At 35.7% G+C, this 21,148-nt stretch overlaps 5 protein-coding genes and 1 pseudogene across 9 annotated transcripts; 3 read left to right on the top strand and 3 right to left on the bottom strand.

Annotated features, from left to right (window-relative positions):
* Positions 1-2,701: 2,701 nt before the first annotated feature.
* On the top strand, positions 2,702-5,844 carry LOC106439670 (NAD(H) kinase 1). Its single transcript, XM_048776545.1, has 10 exons — positions 2,702-2,948; positions 3,240-3,399; positions 3,469-3,588; positions 3,701-3,897; positions 4,071-4,184; positions 4,278-4,372; positions 4,533-4,639; positions 4,702-4,775; positions 4,854-4,932; positions 5,026-5,844. The coding sequence occupies exons 1-10, from the start codon at positions 2,922-2,924 to the stop codon at positions 5,640-5,642; spliced, it is 1,590 nt and encodes a 529-aa protein (XP_048632502.1). The 5' UTR covers positions 2,702-2,921; the 3' UTR covers positions 5,643-5,844.
* A 589-nt stretch (positions 5,845-6,433) lies between these two features.
* Positions 6,434-6,986, top strand: LOC106424465 (photosystem II 5 kDa protein, chloroplastic-like). Its single transcript, XM_013865221.3, has one exon. The coding sequence runs from the start codon at positions 6,559-6,561 to the stop codon at positions 6,877-6,879; it is 321 nt and encodes a 106-aa protein (XP_013720675.2). The 5' UTR covers positions 6,434-6,558; the 3' UTR covers positions 6,880-6,986.
* A 443-nt stretch (positions 6,987-7,429) lies between these two features.
* Positions 7,430-8,641, bottom strand: LOC106424464. The gene has a single exon (XM_013865220.3). The coding sequence runs from the start codon at positions 8,639-8,641 to the stop codon at positions 7,430-7,432; it is 1,212 nt and encodes a 403-aa protein (XP_013720674.2).
* Positions 8,642-11,010: 2,369 nt separating this feature from the next.
* On the top strand, positions 11,011-13,066 carry BNAA03G35990D. Of its 2 annotated transcripts, none has more exons than XM_013865103.3 (5): positions 11,011-11,171; positions 11,387-11,701; positions 11,880-12,084; positions 12,304-12,532; positions 12,676-13,066. In XM_013865103.3, the coding sequence occupies exons 1-5, from the start codon at positions 11,109-11,111 to the stop codon at positions 12,896-12,898; spliced, it is 1,035 nt and encodes a 344-aa protein (XP_013720557.2). In that variant the 5' UTR covers positions 11,011-11,108; the 3' UTR covers positions 12,899-13,066. The 2 variants fall into 2 exon arrangements, with proteins under 2 accessions (XP_013720557.2, XP_022572270.2); XM_022716549.2 differs by having other exon boundaries at positions 11,037-11,171; positions 11,390-11,701.
* LOC106420571 (nuclear transcription factor Y subunit A-9-like) lies at positions 13,058-14,924 on the bottom strand. 4 transcript variants are annotated; one of them, XM_013861430.3, is made up of 6 exons: positions 14,682-14,924; positions 14,308-14,505; positions 14,134-14,219; positions 13,977-14,042; positions 13,637-13,801; positions 13,058-13,541 (listed from the first exon to the last, which is right to left on the bottom strand). In XM_013861430.3, exons 2-6 carry the CDS (start codon positions 14,486-14,488, stop codon positions 13,239-13,241), a joined length of 801 nt encoding a protein of 266 aa, XP_013716884.2. In that variant the 5' UTR covers positions 14,489-14,505; positions 14,682-14,924; the 3' UTR covers positions 13,058-13,238. The 4 variants fall into 4 exon arrangements, with proteins under 4 accessions (XP_013716884.2, XP_013716883.2, XP_013716882.2 ...); XM_013861429.3 differs by having other exon boundaries at positions 14,308-14,517; positions 14,682-14,916; XM_013861428.3 differs by having other exon boundaries at positions 14,137-14,219; positions 14,308-14,500; positions 14,682-14,902.
* A 2,175-nt stretch (positions 14,925-17,099) lies between these two features.
* On the bottom strand, positions 17,100-17,969 carry LOC111214658 (annotated as a pseudogene).
* Positions 17,970-21,148: the final 3,179 nt, after the last annotated feature.

Raw genomic sequence — 21,148 nt, 5'->3', positions numbered from 1 at the left:
ACGGCCGAGACTCACTCCACCAAACATATCCATCTTTCTTTTTTTGTAAATGATATTACGTTTATGAAGCATACATTTTTTTTTGTTAAAGCATTGTGAAGCATACATGTGTTAAGACTTAAGATTATCAAATGTTAACGTACTTCTGAAGTTATGGATATACATGCCATTATTATCCAGTTTGTAAATTCGTATACGAGAAGGAAACACATTGTGGAACAATTCTTTATTAAGGAAACACAATGTGAAAGCCAATGTTGATTACACCTTATGTTTGGTATATAAAAGACAATTTGAGAAAGATGGCACATGTACCAAATATACTTTGGGTCAAGATCAAGATCCTCAAAACTCAAAAGTCTATTGACCTTTTATTTTGAGACAAGACAAAAATGGCAAAATATTCATTACAAAGTATTGCTAACTTCTACCCCTTTACTTTCTGAGTATGTGAACTCTAAAAAAATTCTGTTGTGACCAAATTAAAGTCAGATAGTAAGTAGCATTTGAATTGGTAGTATGTCAACAAAAGTACGTAAAGGGAATTCACATGCAACTAAAAAGTATTATCCTTCAAGAAAAATATTATGTTAAATCTTATTCTATAAATTTGCGAAAATTTACACTTCCTCATTGACTTTTTTACGGTCGCAATATTTATAAGGCCTTTCTGAAATTCAAGTATACTAAGACTTTAGTCGTTCTCTAGCGAAAATAACATATTGCAACATGGGAATATACGACAAAACAGAGGATCCTCGGAATATAAAGTCAACTTGGTTGAATATTTCCATGAAACAGAAATTGCCGTCCAAGTCCAAAAAAACACTGCATTATGCTAATCTCGAAGCTCCGCATATCGAATCTAAAGCGTTTATTGGATTTGTGGCTTACAGATAACTACGTGTAGAAATCATGATGCACGAGAAGTCTAGTGTGCACTTAGACGTAGTGGAACCAAAATCCCACGACCGGACTGCAACCACGTTGAGATTGAGGACCAGAAAAAAGTGAAAAATTCGGCCACGCGTTGTTAGGGACGGACCACTCATACTATAGAAAATCTGTAATTGCCAAAGTAACTAATTGTGTAAAGTTGGTACTATTCTATCTATTTTTATTAAAAACAAAAATGATATCTTTCGTATACACTATGACTTCTTAAATTAACATTAGATAAAGTATTAATTTAATAGGTTAATATAAAAGAACTCTAATTTCAAAATCCAATTTTAAATTCAATATATATACATATCATCTGCAAATAGTAATGTTTTTTTTTTCATTTTCTCATTTTCAATCGTATTATGTAATATTTTTTACTAAATCATCATCTCCTAATCCCCCTAGTGTTGATAGGATTGCTTATCATTCTCATAGCTGCGGATGTTAAAACTTCATCATTATTTTCCATTGTATGCAGTCTTATACTTTTTGGCAGATGCATTTCCTATAGTATTTTGGACTTAGAATAGCCTTGAGTCCAATTAAATAAAGCATGAGATACAAGCGAATGATTTTCTCACACTTGGTTATATAGAAAGAAGAAGCTTGAAAACTTAAGAAAGACTTTTGAAACTTCAGGTTTGTGTGATCTAATGGCATTGGTAAATAATGGCTGGTTAAGTTGTTAAATGATTTTTTTATCTAATAGAGGTGGTTCACATGTGAACATATAATGCTGGAGATTATGTTAGGCTGTTTAAAAACATTATCGAAATTCGGCCAGTATATAAAATTCGATCACGTAACGATCAGTAGATAAAGTATTCCGAAAGATAATCATACAAAATTCAAATATAAACTATATATGTGGACTGAATTTCCCAATCAACCAAACTCTTATAATTAATCTGAAAAACCATGGAAACTTGTATGTAGCAATAAGATATAAAAGTTTTTCAAAGAAATTCTTGACGTTACCTCTCCGAAAGTTAGGACCATTTACATAAAGCATGCATTATCTTCTCCTCTAGCAACTTTGTTTCCTTGAGATCTTAGAGGCTAAAGATATTTTAGTAAAAATATTAATAACTTTTTTATAACATTTCGCACCCTACATATTATTTTTAGAATTAGGAGCCTAAAGTCGACATTTCATTTCATTATGCCCACAAGGCCACAACCAGTCTAACTAACAAACCACACGTTAAATGATTTATGAACTAGAAAAGACATGAAAGTTAATTAATGATTCTCGTGGAGGATTACATTATTTTGACATTTCATAAAAATTAAGGAAATATTTAAAGTTCATTCGTGTTTAAAAAAGTGTTTCAAAAAAAAAGGTTCATTTATGTCTTTAATAATTATACTAGTTATTTGAAAAAAAAACTTTTTTATAATATCAATGCATTTTGTAATAAATATTCAAATAAAAATATGTATAAATTGTATTAGATTCTAAAATAACAATCATTGTAATAAAACATTAAAATAGCATTTTTATAAAATAAAAGGAGTATGAAATTTTAGTGTTGCATGAAAAATGTACGAAAACCAAAAAGAAAATCTATTCGTGCCCCGTATTCAAACCATCTTCTCTATATAATATTTTACTCTCCTAATCTGAATATCAAAAAGCTATAGTTCCAGATCTCTTTAAATATTATCTGTATAAAATACAGAACTTTAAGAAAAATATCTGAAATCTTTTCTAGCAAGTATTATATTTCCTTTTTGTTTTGTTATTTAAATATAAGAGAAGACTTTATTTGGGGGTCAAAAAATATGTGAGATCCGGTCGTTAACTTCAAAGCAATTACTGTTCCACAAAAATAAAATAAAATAAAATAAAAAAGCTGTATGCTTTGCTTACGACTCTTCCTTCCTTCCTTCTTGCACATATTCTCTGTATATAAATCTGCCGTCTTGACAATGAAATATCCATAAGTTTCTTCTTGGATCATAGAGAGAATTCAATGTCGAGCTACAAGCTCAATTACACTGTACTTCCATTACATCTGTTTCTTCTGCTTTGCGTGTTTTGTCCCTTTGATTTCTCTTACTGTTTATTTTTTTCGTCTTAAAGTTTTGATTTTTATGTAAAATCTCACACTCTCTGGGAATTTTTATGATCTCATTTTATTGAAAATTGATTTGGAAATTGAGAATGTGAGAGAGGTTTTTTCTTAGTTTCTCTTCAGCTCATAGCATCACCTGTTCCTGGTTATGTCTTATCTTCAAAGCTTATGTCTTTGAATCAGAACATTATCAACTTTATTCAATTTGCTTGGCAGGATTCTTTTGGAAATGGAGATGTAAACAGTTTGGGATCAAACCCAGAAAATGGTTCTTCACTTGCTCAATCAGAGAAAGCTGTTGAGGAGCTTCTTACTCAGCAGACTCCTATGCTAGCAACAGATGATCACCTCATTGAGTTTTCTGAGGCTTTGAGAAGTAAGTAAAGCTTTGGATTATTTGTTGTTTTCTTTGTCGTTAGAACTCACTTTTGAAGGTTTTATGTAGCTGTTGCAAAGGCTTTAAGAGGATCTGCTGAAGGAAAGGCATTGGCTCAAGCTGAGGCTGCTGAGTGGAAACGAAGATATGAGTTGGAGAGGTCCAAGAACCAAGAGTTGCTTCATAAAGGTTTAGCATTGAATGATTTACTATAATCCATTCTAAGTTAATTTCAATAATTAGTTCTAATAGAGCTTTGGTTTGAATAATATGTATGTTTTTTTTCTGGTTTGTATCACAGCACCGTTGAATGGAGTGTGTGCCGATGAATCTGGTAACAAGGGGATGGATCATTTAGCCAAGTCTCCGCGGCGTCATGGTCAGGAGAATGGGAAGTCAGAAAGGTATTCCTTGGAGCGTATTTGCTCCCATGATGTTCTGCAAGATGGTGGTGAATCTAACAGTCCTAATGGGTGTAACAACAAGCTGAAGAGAAAGGTAATATATATAAAATTATTTCTTGTGTCTAGTTATTGCTTATATTGTCTGTATGCAAGATAATAAACATAAGTAGGCAACATATAGCATATCAGCAGCACTCGGCTAGTATACAACATCAGTTTAGATAAATATTTGTTCTTCGTTAAGTACCTGTTTGAACGTTGATGCAGGCATCATTTAAGCTTTCATGGGGGTGCAAGGGGCAGGCTAATGATCAACACAAGAAAGAAATCGTCTCGTTTGAGAGTGGAAATATCACTACAGCTGACCGCAGCAGTAAACAGGTTTAGTTTTATATTCTGACTGTTTTCACTCTCTGAATTTACAACTAACGGCAAAAAATATATGCTGCAATTTAAACAACTTGTGTGTTTCAGATATCACTGACATGGGAAACCAATCCACAAACTGTGATTATTTTCACTAAACCTAACTCAACTTCTGTGCGAGTTCTTTCTGTTGAAATGGTCAGGTCTGTATATACACTTTTTGCACTAGTTTCGGAAAGAGATCGTTAAGATTAGCTTACACAAACCATAGGATTAGTTTCTGTAGCTCTCTCTCTGAACTTATGTTGGAAGGCAAAAAGTGTTGTTTTAAGATGAAGTAAACATATTTTGTTTCCACTTCAGATGGTTGAGAGAGCACAAAGGATTGAACGTTTACGTGGAGCCACGAGTGAAGGCAGAACTTTTATCAGAATCAAGTTCCTTCGACTTTGTACAAACTTGGGAAGATGGTAAAAGATATTCTTATATCCATTGCCTGGATGGCTCCAGCTAAACTTTTTGTTAAATGCAGACAGAGAAATTTCACTTCTACACCCAAAGGTTGACCTTGTTATAACTCTTGGTGGGGACGGTACTGTTCTATGGGTAATGTCAAACCTCACTTCACATCTCTGTCACTTTTTTATAATACGATCTAACATGGAACATCTTCACTAATTACAGGCAGCATCCATGTTCAAAGGACCAGTGCCTCCAATTGTTCCATTTTCCATGGGATCTCTTGGATTCATGACTCCTTTCCGTATCCTTTAAAATCTCCTCCTTCAACAGCTTTTCTTTATAAGCATTATCTATTACTAGAACTTTTATTCTTTAACTCTTTATGATACCACAGACAGCGAACAATACCGAGACTGTCTTGAAGCGGTTTTAAAGGGTCCAATAAGCATTACACTACGACACAGGTTGCAGTGTCACATCATCAGAGACAAAGCAAGGCATGACTACGAGACAGAGGAGAACACGCTTGTTCTGAACGAAGTCACCATCGACCGTGGGATATCATCTTACCTCACAAACCTTGAATGCTACTGCGACAACTCCTTTGTCACATGTGTGCAAGGCGATGGACTTATACTCTCTACAACATCTGGTAGCACCGCTTACTCACTTGCAGCTGGAGGGTCAATGGTCCATCCACAGGTTCCTGGGATCTTGTTCACACCGATCTGTCCGCATTCACTGTCTTTCCGGCCTCTGATATTACCGGACCACGTGACGGTGAGAGTGCAAGTGCCGTTCAATAGCAGAAGCTCTGCGTGGGTATCGTTTGATGGGAAAGGTAGGAAACAGCTTGAAGCAGGAGATGCGCTAGTGTGTAGCATTGCACCGTGGCCTGTCTCAACGGCTTGCCAGGTTGAATCAACTCATGACTTCCTACGCAGCATCCACGACGGTCTTCACTGGAACCTTAGAAAGACTCAGTCCTCTGACGGCCCTCGTGACACTTGAACAAATTTATCTTTTACTCTAAAACCATATACATATATAGTACTGACATCCATCTATCCATCTGTATGCATATAAATAAAGGAAAGTGATGGGTTCCGCGAGAGAATCTAGTTGTATCCCACTGTTGGGTGTAAAGGAAATGTAGTATGTAGCTGTTATGAGCAATAACTATGTTTGATGGCTTTGCCTTCTCTGCTTGCAACTCCATGGCCTTTTCTGCAGCTCCTCCACTGACATGAATCACTGAAGGCATCCTTTTCTATTGTCTCTATGTCAACTTATTCACCTTCATTAAGACTTGATGTTTTCACCTACACGTATACAATGGCATATATGGAATTCCCTGAAGAGTGTTGATCATTTCGATCAAACAGTCTTCATTTTTCTCAACACCATCAGGCTCATCTATGTTATTACCCAAGCAAACGGTGCCCATACTTTGACCAGGAGACACTCGTAATGCAGCAGAACAGTCATCATCACAAAACATTAGTGAATCACAAGACTAAGAGGCCTTCACAAAAGAAATTAGGGGTCTAATTGGTTGGCTTAGTGTTACGATTTGAATGTGTTTATGACAAAAAGGATTTCACTGTTGTACTGATTATTTTCATATAGACTTATCACATGGACCCATATGTGGGCTGCACTACAAAAAGTATCTAGTCCACTTTTGCGAGAGAGGAGAGCCGCTCATGGTTTTTCTTAACAAAGATAGAACATGACACGTGGCTACAAACCATTCGCACAAAAATCTTACTTGGATAAGGAAATGGATAATTTCTCATCAAACTCAACGCTTTCCACTAACTCATATTACCTCCAAACTTCATAAAACACATTCAACCATCTCACAAGCGCTTACTGATACCTAACTAGCCAGAGAGAGGGTTAAATCAAACGAAGGATTCAAGCAATGGCATCGATGACCATGACAGCAACATTCCTCCCAGCCGTCGCTAAGCTTCCGTCAGCCACTTCCGGACGAAGGATGTCCGTGGTCAGAGCCTCAAAGACCGAGAACACAACCAGCTTAGAAGTCAAAGCCAAAGAGGAACAGAGCACCACCACAATGAGGAGGGATCTCATGTTCACTGCTGCAGCTGCGGCCGTTTGTGCCTTGGCTAAAGCAGCCATGGCGGACGAGGAGGAGCCCAAGCGTGGGACAGAAGCGGCTAAGAAGAAATACGCTCAGGTCTGCGTCACAATGCCTACCGCCAAGATCTGCCGCTACTGATTCAACCATCCACCTTTCTTCTCTCTATCTCTTTCTGTTGTTCGGTAAATTTTCTCAAATTTGGTATGTAATCATATATTTGATCAAAATCTTATAATCTTCAACTAGATTTCGTCTTCTTTTCATTATTATGAAAACTTAAAAGAAGTGAATTACAATAGAGTTTCTGAAAACTAAAGCGGCCTAAGAGCACCCCCATTAGTGAACTCATGGGGAGTTCACACAGATTCCAAAAAAAATAAAAATATTATAATAATGAATAGTAATGAACCTGTCTCTCCCAAGCTCTTCCCACTGAACCTGGTTCATCACTGTAACGCGGGCCTCACGACACGTGGCGGCCCGCGATTGGTCCGAATAATATTTTTTTTTTTTTTAAAACAAAAATCAAACAGTAAAAAATAAAAATAAAAAAATACTTTGTGAACCCCTTTCATGGGGTTCACTGATGCACATGCTCTAAGGTTATAACACCAGACAAATCCAAACTGAAACTAAAACTACTACCAATTTTATTCAAGCAGAGACCTATCAAGAGGTGACCACAACATTACCTAATCACCTTCAAACGCAGAGCAATGCCTCTCTCATCAAACCTACTCTTAGCAAACACCTTCCCAGTCTCATCTTTAATAGTGCACTCCCCTCCACCAATCTCCACCGAACCTCCCCCTGACGTCAGCTTACTAATACTCAACACGTTTCTGTTAATCCCCGGAACGAAAAGCACGTTCTTGATCACCTTCCTCACACCCTTCATCGTAATCTTAACATCTCCTTTCCCTTCCGCCATAACAACACTCCCATTAGCCATCCCAACACGAGCTTTGTACGTTCTATCAAGCGTAGCGAAAACCTTCAGATACGGAGTCATGTGGTCCGAAGCAGTCGAGTACACCATCCACATCCCATCATCACCATACGCAAAATCACCCGTAGTCACAGCCAACATCAGATGCTCAGGCTTCCCGTTCTTCTTAACCGTACAACCTCTCGCACAGTCCCCTCCTCTTGCTCCACAAACATGGCATTGTCCGCTCGTGTCGCTGCGGTAACAGTCTTCTTGATTGTGATCGTACTTCTTGCACAAGCCGCACCACATCTGCTCAGACTTGGCCTTCGCAAGACTCTTGTGATGCTTCTTCAGCTCTTGAGTCATGTATTCGCCTGGATGATCTCCAAACAACTCAAGAAGCGTTATCAGATCGTTGAGAGTCATATCGGGAAGACTCATGATCTCCTCCAACATCGTCGTGGAATCATCGAACAACCATGAGAGAGAGGTCAGCAGCTTGGTGATGACTTCGTCGTCGGACTTCGGATTCCCGTAACGGCGGAACCGTTCGACGAGATCTAAAACTCTTTCCAGGTAACTATCCATCGATTCTCCGTCGTACATTGCGAGATCTTCGAACTCCTTCGTTAGCTTGGGGCGATTCGGTGCTTCGTTGCCTGATTTGAGGAGATCCCAGAGATCCTTGGCGGAGGCGACGGAGAAGGTCTTGCGGTAAGTGGAAGCTGGGAGAGAGGATTGGAGGATCTTGAGCGCTTTCATGTCGTTGATCACGCGGTCTCTCCACTCGGCGAGTTCCTTGGGAGTGATCCTCGCGGCTAGCTCTGGGAGCTTGGTTGGATCGAAGGGGACTCCGTTCGTGACGACGTCCCATACTCCGTTCTCCACTAGCTTCTTCTTCGCGGTTGGAGCCCATTGTTGGTAGTTTAGGTCATCGGAAAGAGGGATTTGTTTATTCGCCGCCGCCATTGCTGTAACCGTCAGGGTTTTGGGTTTCGATAAATCTTTTTTTTTTTTAAAGAATATTCTCTTGGAGCGAGGAAAGCGATTAATAAACTATTCGACTCAGCTGACACTTTCTATATACGCATGAACCGAAAACCCTAAATTAGATTTTGAAAATCACCAAATGAGCGGGCGTTCGGTTTTGGTTCGATTCTTGGTTTGGTTTAGGCTAAACCGTTTAGCGCAATTAGAGAATGTATACAAGTTGCACTAGGTCTGGGAGTTCGGATACCCGTTCGGGTTTTTTCATTTTCGGTTCTATTTTGTAACATTTATTAGGTTCCATTCTAGTAAATTTACAAGTACGGATTGGATTCGGATATAACACTTCGGTTTCGGATCGGTTCGGATATATCCAAAGTAAAATCTAAAATTTAAGAGTAAAACATAAGAAATATATATATTTCTTTGTATATAATAGAGTATTTAAAGTATTTATTTAAATTTTAAATATTTATTGTTAGATATCATATATCCAAATAAATATGAAATTGAATATTTGAAGTACATATTTATGTTTCAAATATTTATATTATATATTAATTAAATATTTATTGTTAGATATCATATGTCTAAATAAATATGAAATTGAATATTTGAAGAACATATTTATGTTTCAAATATTTATATTATATATTAATTTGGATATTCAGATTAGTTTCTTTGGATATTTTTTGGGTTTTCGGGTTACCCGTTCGGTTCAGTTAACAACACTTCGGCACCCTACCAGATTCATTGAGGTATTTTTTATATTTTGGATTGGGTTTTAGGTTCAGATTCGCGGTTCGGATTTCGGGTTAAGGATTTTATGCCCAGCCCTATATATAAGTATTCGGTCAGTTCCTTCAGATGCGTTTTAATTTCATATGATAAAATTCAATATACTTCTTGAATCGGGTTGATACGGAGTTTTCAAATCGGGTTGGGTTCCTGTACAATTGTGAGTGTTTAATTTAGGTGGTTTGATCCGGTTAAGCAAGTGATGATCAACAACCGTTAGTGATGGGTTTCGACAATAATGCAACCAAAGCAGTAGTTGATAAATGTAAAATGTACCAAGATACATGTAATGAATTAACATCAGTAAATGTTTAACTTATCTGTAAATTAAGATGTGAGTAATGAATTGAGACTTGAGAGAAGCATGAGTTTTCCTTCAACCGTTGAGTATGGGTGACTTAATAGATGCTGCTATAGTGCTATGTAACCGAAAGCATACATACGGTTCTCAAGTTTATGAACAGTTTTTTCGTCTTAACAGGAGGAGACTCTTGAACTTAATTTCTATACAATCTTGTGTACTATAATCGCCTTCTGTAAAAAAAGGAAAGAGAGCCAAAGTTACAACAATGAGTGTAATTATAGATACATATTCATCAACTCAGTTTAAAGGCACTTGTAAGTTGTAACGATTATGAACTGTTATCAAATGCCTAAGAGCAGTATCCTGAACGACAGCAAGAACACCAGGTACACCTGCTGACCGGCAGTAATCATCTGTTAGCTTTATTCAGGAGAAAAACATTAATGTTGTATCACAGACTAGCTAACGTTTTGGCGCAATATCCAACGAGGTCACAACAAAACCCCCATGTTTGAACTGCCAAGAAATAACACATTTCTGCATCCTTTTCACTACAAAGACAAAGGTCAACGACATGCTGGTAAAAGATGTAGGAGACATCATCTTCCTTCCTTTCCCCCAAGGCGTGATCAAACAAGAAACTCACTTCCACAAAACCTTGGATAAACCATCTTTGCCTTAGTAATAGAAGAACTGAAGAAGGCTTATAAAAGGCTTAACTTGATTGCATCTCTTTTTCTTATTTAAAATTTATTAGAGCTCTATTTTCAATAGCATTTCACAGAGTATTTAAATATTAAAAATCTTTAAAATGAAAAAAGATAGTAAGATACTTTCTTTTTAACAAAAACTTAAAGATACGAAAACTATAATAGCATATATCGCTATCTAATTGATTTAGATTTTTTTTTTGACTAAACGATTTTTTATTATTTTGATTTCATTATTTTATATATTTCTGAGATATTTAAAGGAATATTCCAATAGAATATCTCATTCATTAAAGGTATTTTGTATTCCTAAATCCCTTTTTTTTTTATAACATCATTCATAAATCCCTTATATTAAACTATAAATGTCAGTAAAAATCAATCTTGCATTTTCGAAACTTTTTTATATATTTAAATGGTTTATAGTTTTATAGTCTATAATCTTATGGAACCGTGCTAGTCTGTGTATAACTCGACCGGTTATGCGGCCTGATTTCAACGCTTCGACCGGGTTACAGAAAATCAGTTTTTTTTTTGTCATAAACAAAAAAAAACACTTTGGATCTGTAAAAGAAGAAAAAAAAAACGAAAAAAAAAAAAACACTCTCCGTCTTGTCTCGAAAGAAGAGAGAGAGAGATGAAGAAGTCGGCCGGAACCGAGAAGAAGAGGGTTAAACGATCATCCGATGCTCCACCTAAGGTTCGCTCTCTTCTCTCATTGCTTTGCTAAACCAATTCCAAATAAAAACTTGTTCTATGCTTACGTAACCTTTGCTTTTGATCTGCTTCGATGAACCTACGATTATATGAAAATTACGGTCTCTTGTTCGTCATTATATTAATGTGCAGACACATGTATATTTTCCTTGTCTGAATGTCAAACACTGTTTTGTTTTTGTTTTTGTTTTTTGTTAGAAGAAAGGTGCGACGAAGGATTTGTTTCAGTTGTTTGCTGAGAAAGTTAGAGACAACAAGGGGTTGGAATCGAGATGGGCTGTTATGGAGCAAGCGCGAGTTGAGTACTTCAGAGGGAAAGATTTCGTGAGCTTCGTGAAGAATCACCCCGAGTGTAAAGAGGTTCTTGAAGAAGATAGTGACCTCGACGCTGAAGATATCGCTAATGTGTTGTTGGGGAAGAACCTTTTGGTTAGATGTGATCGTGTTACCAAAACCCTTCGTCCCGGGAAGAAAAAGCTCTCTACTTGGCCTGCTCATCTTGAGATTTTCCGTGTAAGTTGGTTCATATGCTAAGAAGTATGATTCTATAACAGAGTGCCTGTGTTTGACTTGAGAGTTAGCTTCTAAAGACTGTTGCTTTTGGACATTGTTGTCTCATCTTAGCTTCAAGCCCATTCAATTGCGCAAATGTCTCAGGCTTTGATTTTGTTTTTTGCTGTTTCTGATGCAGGATGATCAAGCTTTCTCTGAGACTGATGCGTTTTTTGCATGGACGTTTGAGAAACGGCATCCACTCTGGCAAACACTTTTGTCCTTCTTCTGGCCTGTATTGACTCTCGCTATCTGTTTGTTTCCTGTGTACCCACACCGTTGCAAACTCATTGTTCTCTACTCGTGTGCTGGCATTCTTTTGATGATTCTCTCTTTGCTTTTCGGTAAGCTCTACATGTATAATCTGCTTTTGCTTTTCTTTTGTTTTTGAGTGTGCTCTTTCACTCTGATGACTCTGTTATTGGTTCTAAATCTCGTTGATGACACTGTTTAGTTAATTGCCACTCATAGCACTGCTAGACTTGTTGACTGCTGATGTGATATATAGTTTTAAATTGGTTTATACTGAAATTAGGCTTTCTTCATTACCATGAATGTTGCAGTGAGAGCAGTTGCTTTTGGTGCTATGTGGATTCTTTTTGGAAAGCGTGTCTGGTTCTTCCCCAACATTCTTGCAGAGGAAGCCACATTGAAGGAACTATTCCGTTTCTGGCCAAAGAAAGACGAGGAAGAACCTCCCAAGTGGACATCTCGACTTTTCTACACAGTTGTGGCTGTTGTTGTTGTCATGCTGCTCAGGCGCCATGCCCCTGATGAGGCTGCTCGTGCCAGGTACATTAATGGTTCCCTCTTCTCAAGAGAAGATTGTTTTCTCTAATTGCTATAAGTTCTCTGGTTGAGTGAACCTTTACGGGTTCTTTGCCCTATTTTATTTTGCTGTAAGGTTGACTTGTGGTGACTTTTTGTGCATACAGGTACCAAAGAAGGATGTCAAACATCATTGATGATGTCCTTGAGTGGTCACCAAAGCTAGCACTCTCTGGTTTAATGGAGAATCAGCCACCTGTGAACATCACAGAGGCGGGTAACAACTCCTCAGATGCAGCAAGTTCAGACCATACTGAAGAAGTTGACCTAGACGAAACTCAAGGCGAGGAGGAAGCTGAAGAGTTGACCAACTCTGATATAAAAACATAAAAAGTATAGAAATGTTCATTGTAGCAATAAGTCAGCCTATGTGACCAAGACTAGGTAAAGCCCTTACAAGAAAGTCTTTAAAGGTTTTGTAGTACTACATTACTCCCTTTTTTTTCCATTTTAGCACACTGGAATTTAGTTATTAATCACATATTTTTGGATTCAAAACTTCAAGGCTCTTACTAAACCCAAAGGGTGTTGACTAAGAAGCATTCTAACAAAAGCACACTAGTGTTTGTACAAAACAAGAAAGAAGAAAACTGAGATAACTCTTCAATGGCTGCTGCTAACACATAAGCCAACAAAGATAGAGCCAAGAATGATTTGCCTGCCAGAGAGGTTACTTGATAGCTAAAAGAGGTTGAGAAGGATGGTTTGAGGAAATGTTGTTCCACTGCTGCCCTGAACAGTCTGCTTCTTCCCTTCTCTTATAAGCTGAGCTCTGCATCTCCTCGGACTGATGTGTTCTAAACTCATCACTACAACCTTCAGGTTGATCAGAATTAGATGAAGTTGGGGATTCGGTAGTCTTTTCTCCATCTTTTTGCTGTGAAGCTTCGGTGTTCGTCTTCTTTGCAAACCGTCCTCCAGTACCCCTAGGCCTCCTCATAGCATGCTGATGCCGAGATTCATGTAGATAAGGCTGTGGAGAAACACACAGAAAAATGATGCATTGAGCAGTGGTGATGTGTTCACAATTATATCGGAGCTACCATGAAACTAATTAGTTTTTATCACCTTTCTGGATTTGATTAGCTTCTTCTCTAGCTCAGCCTTGGCGCGTGCCTGCCTTCGCCTCATAATCGCCTGGTACTGTTTAGCATTCACGTAAACTGGTTCTTGTGCCACCTCAGGAGGCAGTTGCATTCTTGAATGAGGCATCCCACCGTATGGAACATAAGTCTGATAGGGAAAGTGATAACTTATCAGTAAATCGCATGGAAAGAATAATCTCTCGCAAATAGTTTGTTTATTTATTCAAAAATAACTTGCACAATCCTCACACCATGAACACTTTTAACGCAATCTTAAACATGCTAGACTTCAAAGCACTATATTGGAAAATAAAGTAATATACCAAGGGAAAGGCTCCCATCATTCCAGCATAATATGAATCCTGGTATGGATTTGAGGATGCCCATCCCTGCATGATTATTAATAACCAAATAAAGAATATCGTAAGTAACATATTGAAAATTATCAGCTAGATAATAGATATGTATTGGGAAAATTACAACTGTGTGGCTAACAAGTTGAGGGTGAGGAGGTGGTGTACTGCCAGTATGCACAAGTTCTTGGCTTTTTTCACTGTAATCAGCAGCTGCAATATCGAGACACAGTAACTAGACTTGGTAAAAGAAAACAACTTTTGTAATAAGCAGCAACAAGAGAAGACAAGTCAACTGCACCTGACTGTTGGGGAGAGGCTGTGACTTGTGACTCATTTGATGACTTATCTCCAGCTTCTTCCACGAAAGAGTTTGCATTACAGGCAGCAGCAGCACGTAGCCAAGGGTTTAAACTGTTGATGGATGTATGATGATGAGCCTCTGAAACGATCTGATTCCCACTTTCAGATTTTGACTGCATGTCTTCAGTTTCCTGCTCTGAGATTGCAACTGTATCGGTCAAGGCAATAAACAAAGCAAAACCCATAAACACCCAGTGATTGAATTCACCAAATCAGATAGAAATTTCAAAACTTTTGAAACAAAACACAAAACTGAGAGGAGACAGAACAGAGCTCATGCAAAGTGATGATACTCGGTAAGTTTAACCATACCATTCAGGGAAAGAGCGAGTAGAGACAGTCACGGAAGGCGTCTACGGTGATGGAAGGAGACGCTTCCGCTTGGAAGATGAACGATCTGAGTAAGGATTCAGTCAGAGGAAGACAAAGAAAAACATTTTTTTTTATGGAATTGAATTGAATTTAATTATTTTATTTGTTGGTTTGATCGTCGCAGGAAGTATGAGTTTTTGTTCTGTTTTGGATTTTGGCTGCCACGTGGTCGCCACGTGAACGCGGCAACATAAATACTTTTTGACTTTAATTTTGTGGAGTGATATTAAATAGGATAATATTCGGTTGTGACATAGTTATTTTTGAGCCTATAACAGGCTTCGGAAGCCCTATATTACAAGGCCTGTTTCTTCTTTCATCATCTCAAATTTTTTGTTGACCAAAAACCAAAAAAAAAAAAAAGCTTTTGTTAATCTTGAAAAATGAATAACTATTTAGTAAATTGTAACACTAGTAACATGATTATGGCATCCCCATACATTTATCTAACTCAATAAGTTCATATTTACATATCACATGCATACGTATGACATTTCAAACTTGGCCAGTTCATTGTAATATGTATGAGCATAGTTCACAGTCGCTTATATAAAGTGTGTACGTGACATGGTTCTTTAATATGTGGGATTGGCTTCTTGTGGTCAATGAGTTGTTGATCGTTATGTTTTCCTCTCTAGATCACTACCACAAGTTCAAGAGCGGTACGTTAATATGGAATCTCTACTCCTAACAATTAAGTCTTTAGCTCATTGTGTTTCTATTAGTGTGGCAACATTATCATAAAACGAAAACCTACAATTGATTTTTTTTTTTAAACTTTAGATTATTTGTCTGACGGCCCAAGATCAAATACACAATTTATGGTCTCGGATCATAAAGCTCAAATCTAGTTAGTAGACTTTAGGGTCATTACTACAACAAAAATCATAAACAATAGTATACGACAATGATAACATATACTACGTAGGAAAAATAATTTGTATCTTAAAACAATGATATACAAATTAAAAGTTGTTGTGAAACATAAAAATAAATAAGTAGAATAAGTGAAAAATAAATTAACTATAAAATTTGAACAACAATTTTTAATCACTAAAGTGGCCAATTAGTCAAATATAAATCAGAGACATATTTAGTTATGTGACTGGACTTTTATAGAATTGCAAAATCATTCTATTATTGTACCGGTTATCAATTAAAATCACAATCATCATGTTTAGTTTTCTTTGTTCTTTCTGTCAAATCTTTCTTCTTCTTTCTTGAATTAAGTTAATCAATTAGTTTTTTTTTTCTAAATATTATCTGGCCTTCTTGAGTTTTTTTTATTTTCTGCATTACGCGATATATTTTTGTTTAAATTATATTTTATGTTTGGTACATGTCTGATACAATTCAAACTCTAGTTATAAGATTATTTTTGATTACTTTGACCCTAACATGGATATGTAACCCAATTAGTCAATAATGAATTATCATTTCTGCGGGAAAGGATGGTCTTTTATGTATTATTGATGATCAAATAAAGATGTGATTCTTACCTTTTGTAAGAAATTATGGAAGAAAAAAATAAAGAGAAAATGATGAGAAAGGCTGCACGAGTCACTTCATTGGATTCCCTTGGCAGATGTTATCCTCTGCCTCGACACTGTGGCCATCCCCACTAACTCTTCACATATTTCTCGTCCCTTTGCTTTCACTAAATTTTAAAACATATCTATGTATTTTCAATTAGTGGAATAATACAAAAAACTATTAATGAAGTGTAACAAAGAAATCTGAACTTAATTAGGGAGGAAACTGGATTAAAAATTGTTCAAAACCTTTCAATATAACACATCGTAGTTTTTATATGCATACATATAAATATTATTTAAAATATTTTTTGAACATTAAGTTAACATATTTGTGACTAACCAAAAACACAATTGAGCTTATCAACCTGATGGATTTAATTAATAGGGGAATATACTAGAAACTACTTTCTTATTTTTATTTATTATAACACGAAGTGTATGCATACATGCATATGCATTTTAAATTTTTCTTGCGGTGCTGAATTGCTGATAAATAGTTTGAGAATCACAATTTCAGCAGTGTAAAAATGTTACTAAAGATGACCTCTGTTGTCTTAACGTTGTTGGGACGTAAACTCATGTGTGATGTTCCGCCTAGAAAGCGACTGTTTCTGTCTATCAAACGAATGGTGAAAGTGAACAAAACTCAAGCGAAGAACGATACGTACGTTAGGTGAACGGAACGGAAAAATCGACAAAGCTAGTAGGCACAGAACCTAAAGTCATTAGCAACCTAACACATAGCACTTAAAAAAGGGAATCAAGAAAAGTATAATTTAATTATAGATTAAGTCGTAGTAGATTTTGATAATACCCTACCACAAAACTCAAATCGACTTCATTCAAATTAATCCAAAAACAAGCGCCAAAGGAACAAAATGTTAAACAAACCAAAATAATAAGAAAAATAAAAACATCACTCAAAACTTTATAATACACCCTTCGTTATTGTATTAACAAAATCAAAGAAACGAAACGTTACTCATCTTCTCATACTACTTTCTCTATCGATCGATCATATCACAAATAACGGAAAAATACTACAAATATTAGTTCAGATATGTTCGTCAATCGTATGCTTTGACGAAGAAGAGGTCTATCTCCGTAGGAGCAAAGAAAACGATCTGTCTCCGCCGTAACACGCAGTTCTTTGAGACTCTTTGCTTCTTCGGCGCTGGTGGACACGTCAGCATCTCCGGTATCCGAGACTTCTGAGCTTTCGGGGTACAACAACCATCGCCGCCACCTTCATCTGGTGACGTCAACATCGCCGGAGAAGGAGAGGGAGCAGAGTAGCTTGAATCTTGCGGAGCGAACGACGTCGTTATGGAAAAACATGGAGAGACAGCAGTAGATGAAGAAGTATGATCGAGAATAGTAGTTTTGTCGGTGTTCTTGTGTTGTGGAAGTTGTTTCTTGAAATGGTTTTTTTTTTATTTTCTTCTCAGCTCGATTTTGTTTTCTTGCCTTCTTTGACGCCATTTTTAGACCTACTCGAAAGATGTTTTATTTTGCTTGCAAGGTTAGGTGAAAGAGGGAGAGGGAATAAGAAGAGAGTCGTTGCTTACTAGCTTAGTTAGTAGCATATATAATATGAGACGCGAGTCAACACGTTTTCTGGATTTTGACTACCTATAAAGTTTTCACTGAGACGAACCAAAGAAATGAGTGAGTGACTATTGAACTTGAATTTAAAAAGGTAAAAAGAATTGTTTCTTTTTTTTTTGACATCAAAAAGAATTGTTTCTTTTATATAGTATATCTATATTTTAAGGATCGAGTGCATGTAGTTACTGACCAACGAAATGGGTCGTATATTTTTTATTTGCCGTTTTTAAAGACTAAAAGCATAAGCATTAATAAGGCATTGACTAGGTATAAGAAAATAGTGGTAAGTTGAATTTTACTACTGCTTACTTTCACAAAAGCAAAAGAAAAAGAAAAGAAACATCAGATTATCTTTTATTCCGCTGAAACTTTTTATTTACAAAACATATGAAACCAACATATTCCTATAAATTTCATTTTCTTTAAAGAAAATATGAAATTTTTAAATCAAAGTCAACTCATTACTCTAATACTCCTAAGTTTTAGAAGAAAAAAATTGTTTCATAAAAATATTTTTTTTATGTTTTTTATACAAAAATTGTAAATTTTAATAAAATTAGTTGGATTTATTGAAAAACTATTGATTAAAAAACATTAGAATTTGATAATTTTAAAAATGATTTATGATTAAAATGTTTTTTTAATATGTGTGAAAACACCAAAAATCTATATTTAAAAAACAGAGATAGTATTATCAGCAGACAAAGCTTAATAATCGAAGAATCCATATGAAATATTAAAATAAGGATATGCAGCACGTATACAGTTCAACAATGAGATACTGTATATAATATGAAATGTTTGTACTTTCGGTGAGAAGTTGAAAGTTGACAAGTAAGAAAAACAGGTGTGTGATATGTTCATTAATGTTATAGTTCGAAATGTTGCAAGGTTGCTGTTTCTAATGGAGAAATCTCTTGAGCCACTGCAAAAAAAAAAAAAAAAAAAAAATATATATATATATATATATATATATATATAGAAGTAAAAACAAACAGTGGTATCTTTGAAAGGTAACATGATGTGGAAAATTCAGGTTTACAGTGGTGCTGGTGCACAAACTTGACTCTTTGACAAATCACATGGCGACTGTAACTTTTGGAAGTTGTAAAACACATTTCTATTAAAATTCATAAATGGTGTCGGACCCCAAAAAGTTACACTATTGTTTAGATGTGGAACAGAACCCGACAGCGACAAACGAGAAAATTGACCTTTTTCAGTTTTTTTTTTTTTTTTTTAATTTAATATATTGTTTTATTTTTTTTACTAAAAATGCCAATTAATAAATGATCACAACACTTTCCTAAAATGTAATTCATTGCAGTGACTAAATCCAGATATTCACACACATAAAATCAGCTTCTCTTTAATTGCGTACGGTATATCAGAATCTTAAGAAATTTATTATTTTCTGTCGTAGTATTAAGTAGTAGTATTAACTATTAACTTCTTTTTTGTATAAATGGAAAATGAACAAGATAAAGTTAACACAGACTTTAAAAAAAACTTTGATGAGCTGGGAAGGAAGGAAATCACGTGGACTGCCATGCAAATTCAATGTTATATTACTATATTAGTATATTAACTGCTACAAACATGGGTTTGTGCTCATCCCAACCAACTATTTCCGATTTTGGTTGAGGTTGTATGGTTGTACCAGAATTAGTATTAGAATGCCAATTTAAAAAAAAATTAAAGTGAACAGACTTTTTAAAACCCAAAAGTACACAAGTATGCGAGATTGGCTCTTGTCATGGAATCCTATAACATAGGATTCACTATGTAAAGCGGCAATTTAGATTCTTATACATCTTATGTGTTCACACATACACAGATCAACAAGTTTGTATTCTTTTATTTGCAATTTGCAATATTCCAGTTTTGATATAAGATGTTTTTTTATATATGATATTGTATGTTTAAAGATTTGACAAAGTTAATTTAATTATTTATATCACCAAAGTGAAAACTCTTTATTTTATGTTGTATATCTAAAAAGAATTTCAAAATTAAGCATGTTTAAATCGAAATAGTGAATAATCGAATAATCTATCAAAAAGTGATTTTGATATCGTATGATGAAATCACGAAAATAGCATATGTTAATTAAAAGGTTAGTAAATAAGTTCTTTAAGCCTGCAGAAAGAATCACTCTACACTCCCGACGGTCAGACAAAAATGAAAGTGTGAACTTAGAGGGAAAGCGCTGTAGGCACGCAAAATATGGATATCATATTAATACTACTATATGTACAAACACAAGTTGATTTCTCGGAGCAAAACAAAGTGTTAAGAGACCTCATTCAGCAACAAATTATATCAATAGATATGATATTCTTCTAAATCAACGGGGCTATCCGATTTCCACGATGCTAGTACTTACTCAAGCTAAACTCCCATAGTATCATCATCGCTTGATGGCACTTAACAAAATGTGATATTGCAAATTAACATCCGGCCATTACCAGCTTTGACTTTTCCGTTAACAGTACAAATCACTATGGCCACCACCATCCCTTAGTATAACCCCACATCAGCTGTTGTCTAGAGTCTCTTTCATACTGAATCCACGTCTGAAGCCATCACCGCCACCACCACACTTAGGGACGCATTCTCCACTTTTATCGCTCTGCTATAACAGATGTAAAAGCAAATCAAATTCATGATCTCTGTATCTATTTCTAATAATAATTATTATAGGCAAATTTACTGCGGTTCATTTCTATTTTTTTTTAAATTAATGAAAGATATATTTGTATTCTATATTTAGAAGAAAATTATTTTAAATAAAGTACATTGAAATAGAGTTCATCTCTATCAATGGCCACCATGTAAAAGAAGAATGTGACATGTGCCGCACTTTTTTAATTAGTACAAAATTTAGCTAAATACCTTTATTTAAATAGTTATTGCATTGTATGTTCCATGTTAAATATATAAAGATTCGAATATTAAATCTTTATTACATTATGTGCATGTGCTTCATGTTTAACAATCTGTTGAGTGTCTCAGATATTTTATTTTAGAGAAAATGGCAAAATACATTTTAAATGGTCTAAATGAATAATGAAATTGGGTCTAAGAGTTTAAGAAAAAATTGGAGGCAAAACATAATATATATGGTTTCAGCCATCAAATCATGAGGTGCTTGTTATATCGCCTTCGCCAACGTTCTTAATGGTTCTGTGACTCTGATTCTAATATGTTCTCCTTTGCTTAATGTTTTTCCCCCCAACCATTATGAAGAAGCAGATTCAAATA

This window comes from Brassica napus, chromosome A3 (genome assembly GCF_020379485.1).
Source record: "Brassica napus cultivar Da-Ae chromosome A3, Da-Ae, whole genome shotgun sequence".
Lineage (NCBI taxonomy): Eukaryota > Viridiplantae > Streptophyta > Magnoliopsida > Brassicales > Brassicaceae > Brassica > Brassica napus.
Note: the sequence above shows the minus strand (reverse complement) of the source record. Positions and strands in the feature narration are given on the sequence as shown.

Coding starts and splice junctions, on each gene's coding strand:
- LOC106439670 (XM_048776545.1), top strand. CDS start 2,922: ATGTCGAGCTACAAGCTCAATTACACT. Junction 2,949..3,239: donor GCTACAAGCTCAATTACACT/GTACTTCCATTA, acceptor TTTGCTTGGCAG/GATTCTTTTGGAAATGGAGA. Junction 4,373..4,532: donor CTTTCTGTTGAAATGGTCAG/GTCTGTATATAC, acceptor TTTCCACTTCAG/ATGGTTGAGAGAGCACAAAG.
- LOC106424465 (XM_013865221.3), top strand. CDS start 6,559: ATGGCATCGATGACCATGACAGCAACATTCCTCCCAGCCGTCGCTAAG.
- LOC106424464 (XM_013865220.3), bottom strand. CDS start 8,641: ATGGCGGCGGCGAATAAACAAATCCCTCTTTCCGATGACCTAAACTAC.
- BNAA03G35990D (XM_013865103.3), top strand. CDS start 11,109: ATGAAGAAGTCGGCCGGAACCGAGAAGAAGAGGGTTAAACGATCATCC. Junction 11,172..11,386: donor CATCCGATGCTCCACCTAAG/GTTCGCTCTCTT, acceptor GTTTTTTGTTAG/AAGAAAGGTGCGACGAAGGA. Junction 12,085..12,303: donor GATTCTCTCTTTGCTTTTCG/GTAAGCTCTACA, acceptor TGAATGTTGCAG/TGAGAGCAGTTGCTTTTGGT.
- LOC106420571 (XM_013861427.3), bottom strand. Junction 14,043..14,133: donor AACTTGTTAGCCACACAGTT/GTAATTTTCCCA, acceptor ATAATCATGCAG/GGATGGGCATCCTCAAATCC. Junction 13,542..13,636: donor AGCTAATCAAATCCAGAAAG/GTGATAAAAACT, acceptor GTTTCTCCACAG/CCTTATCTACATGAATCTCG.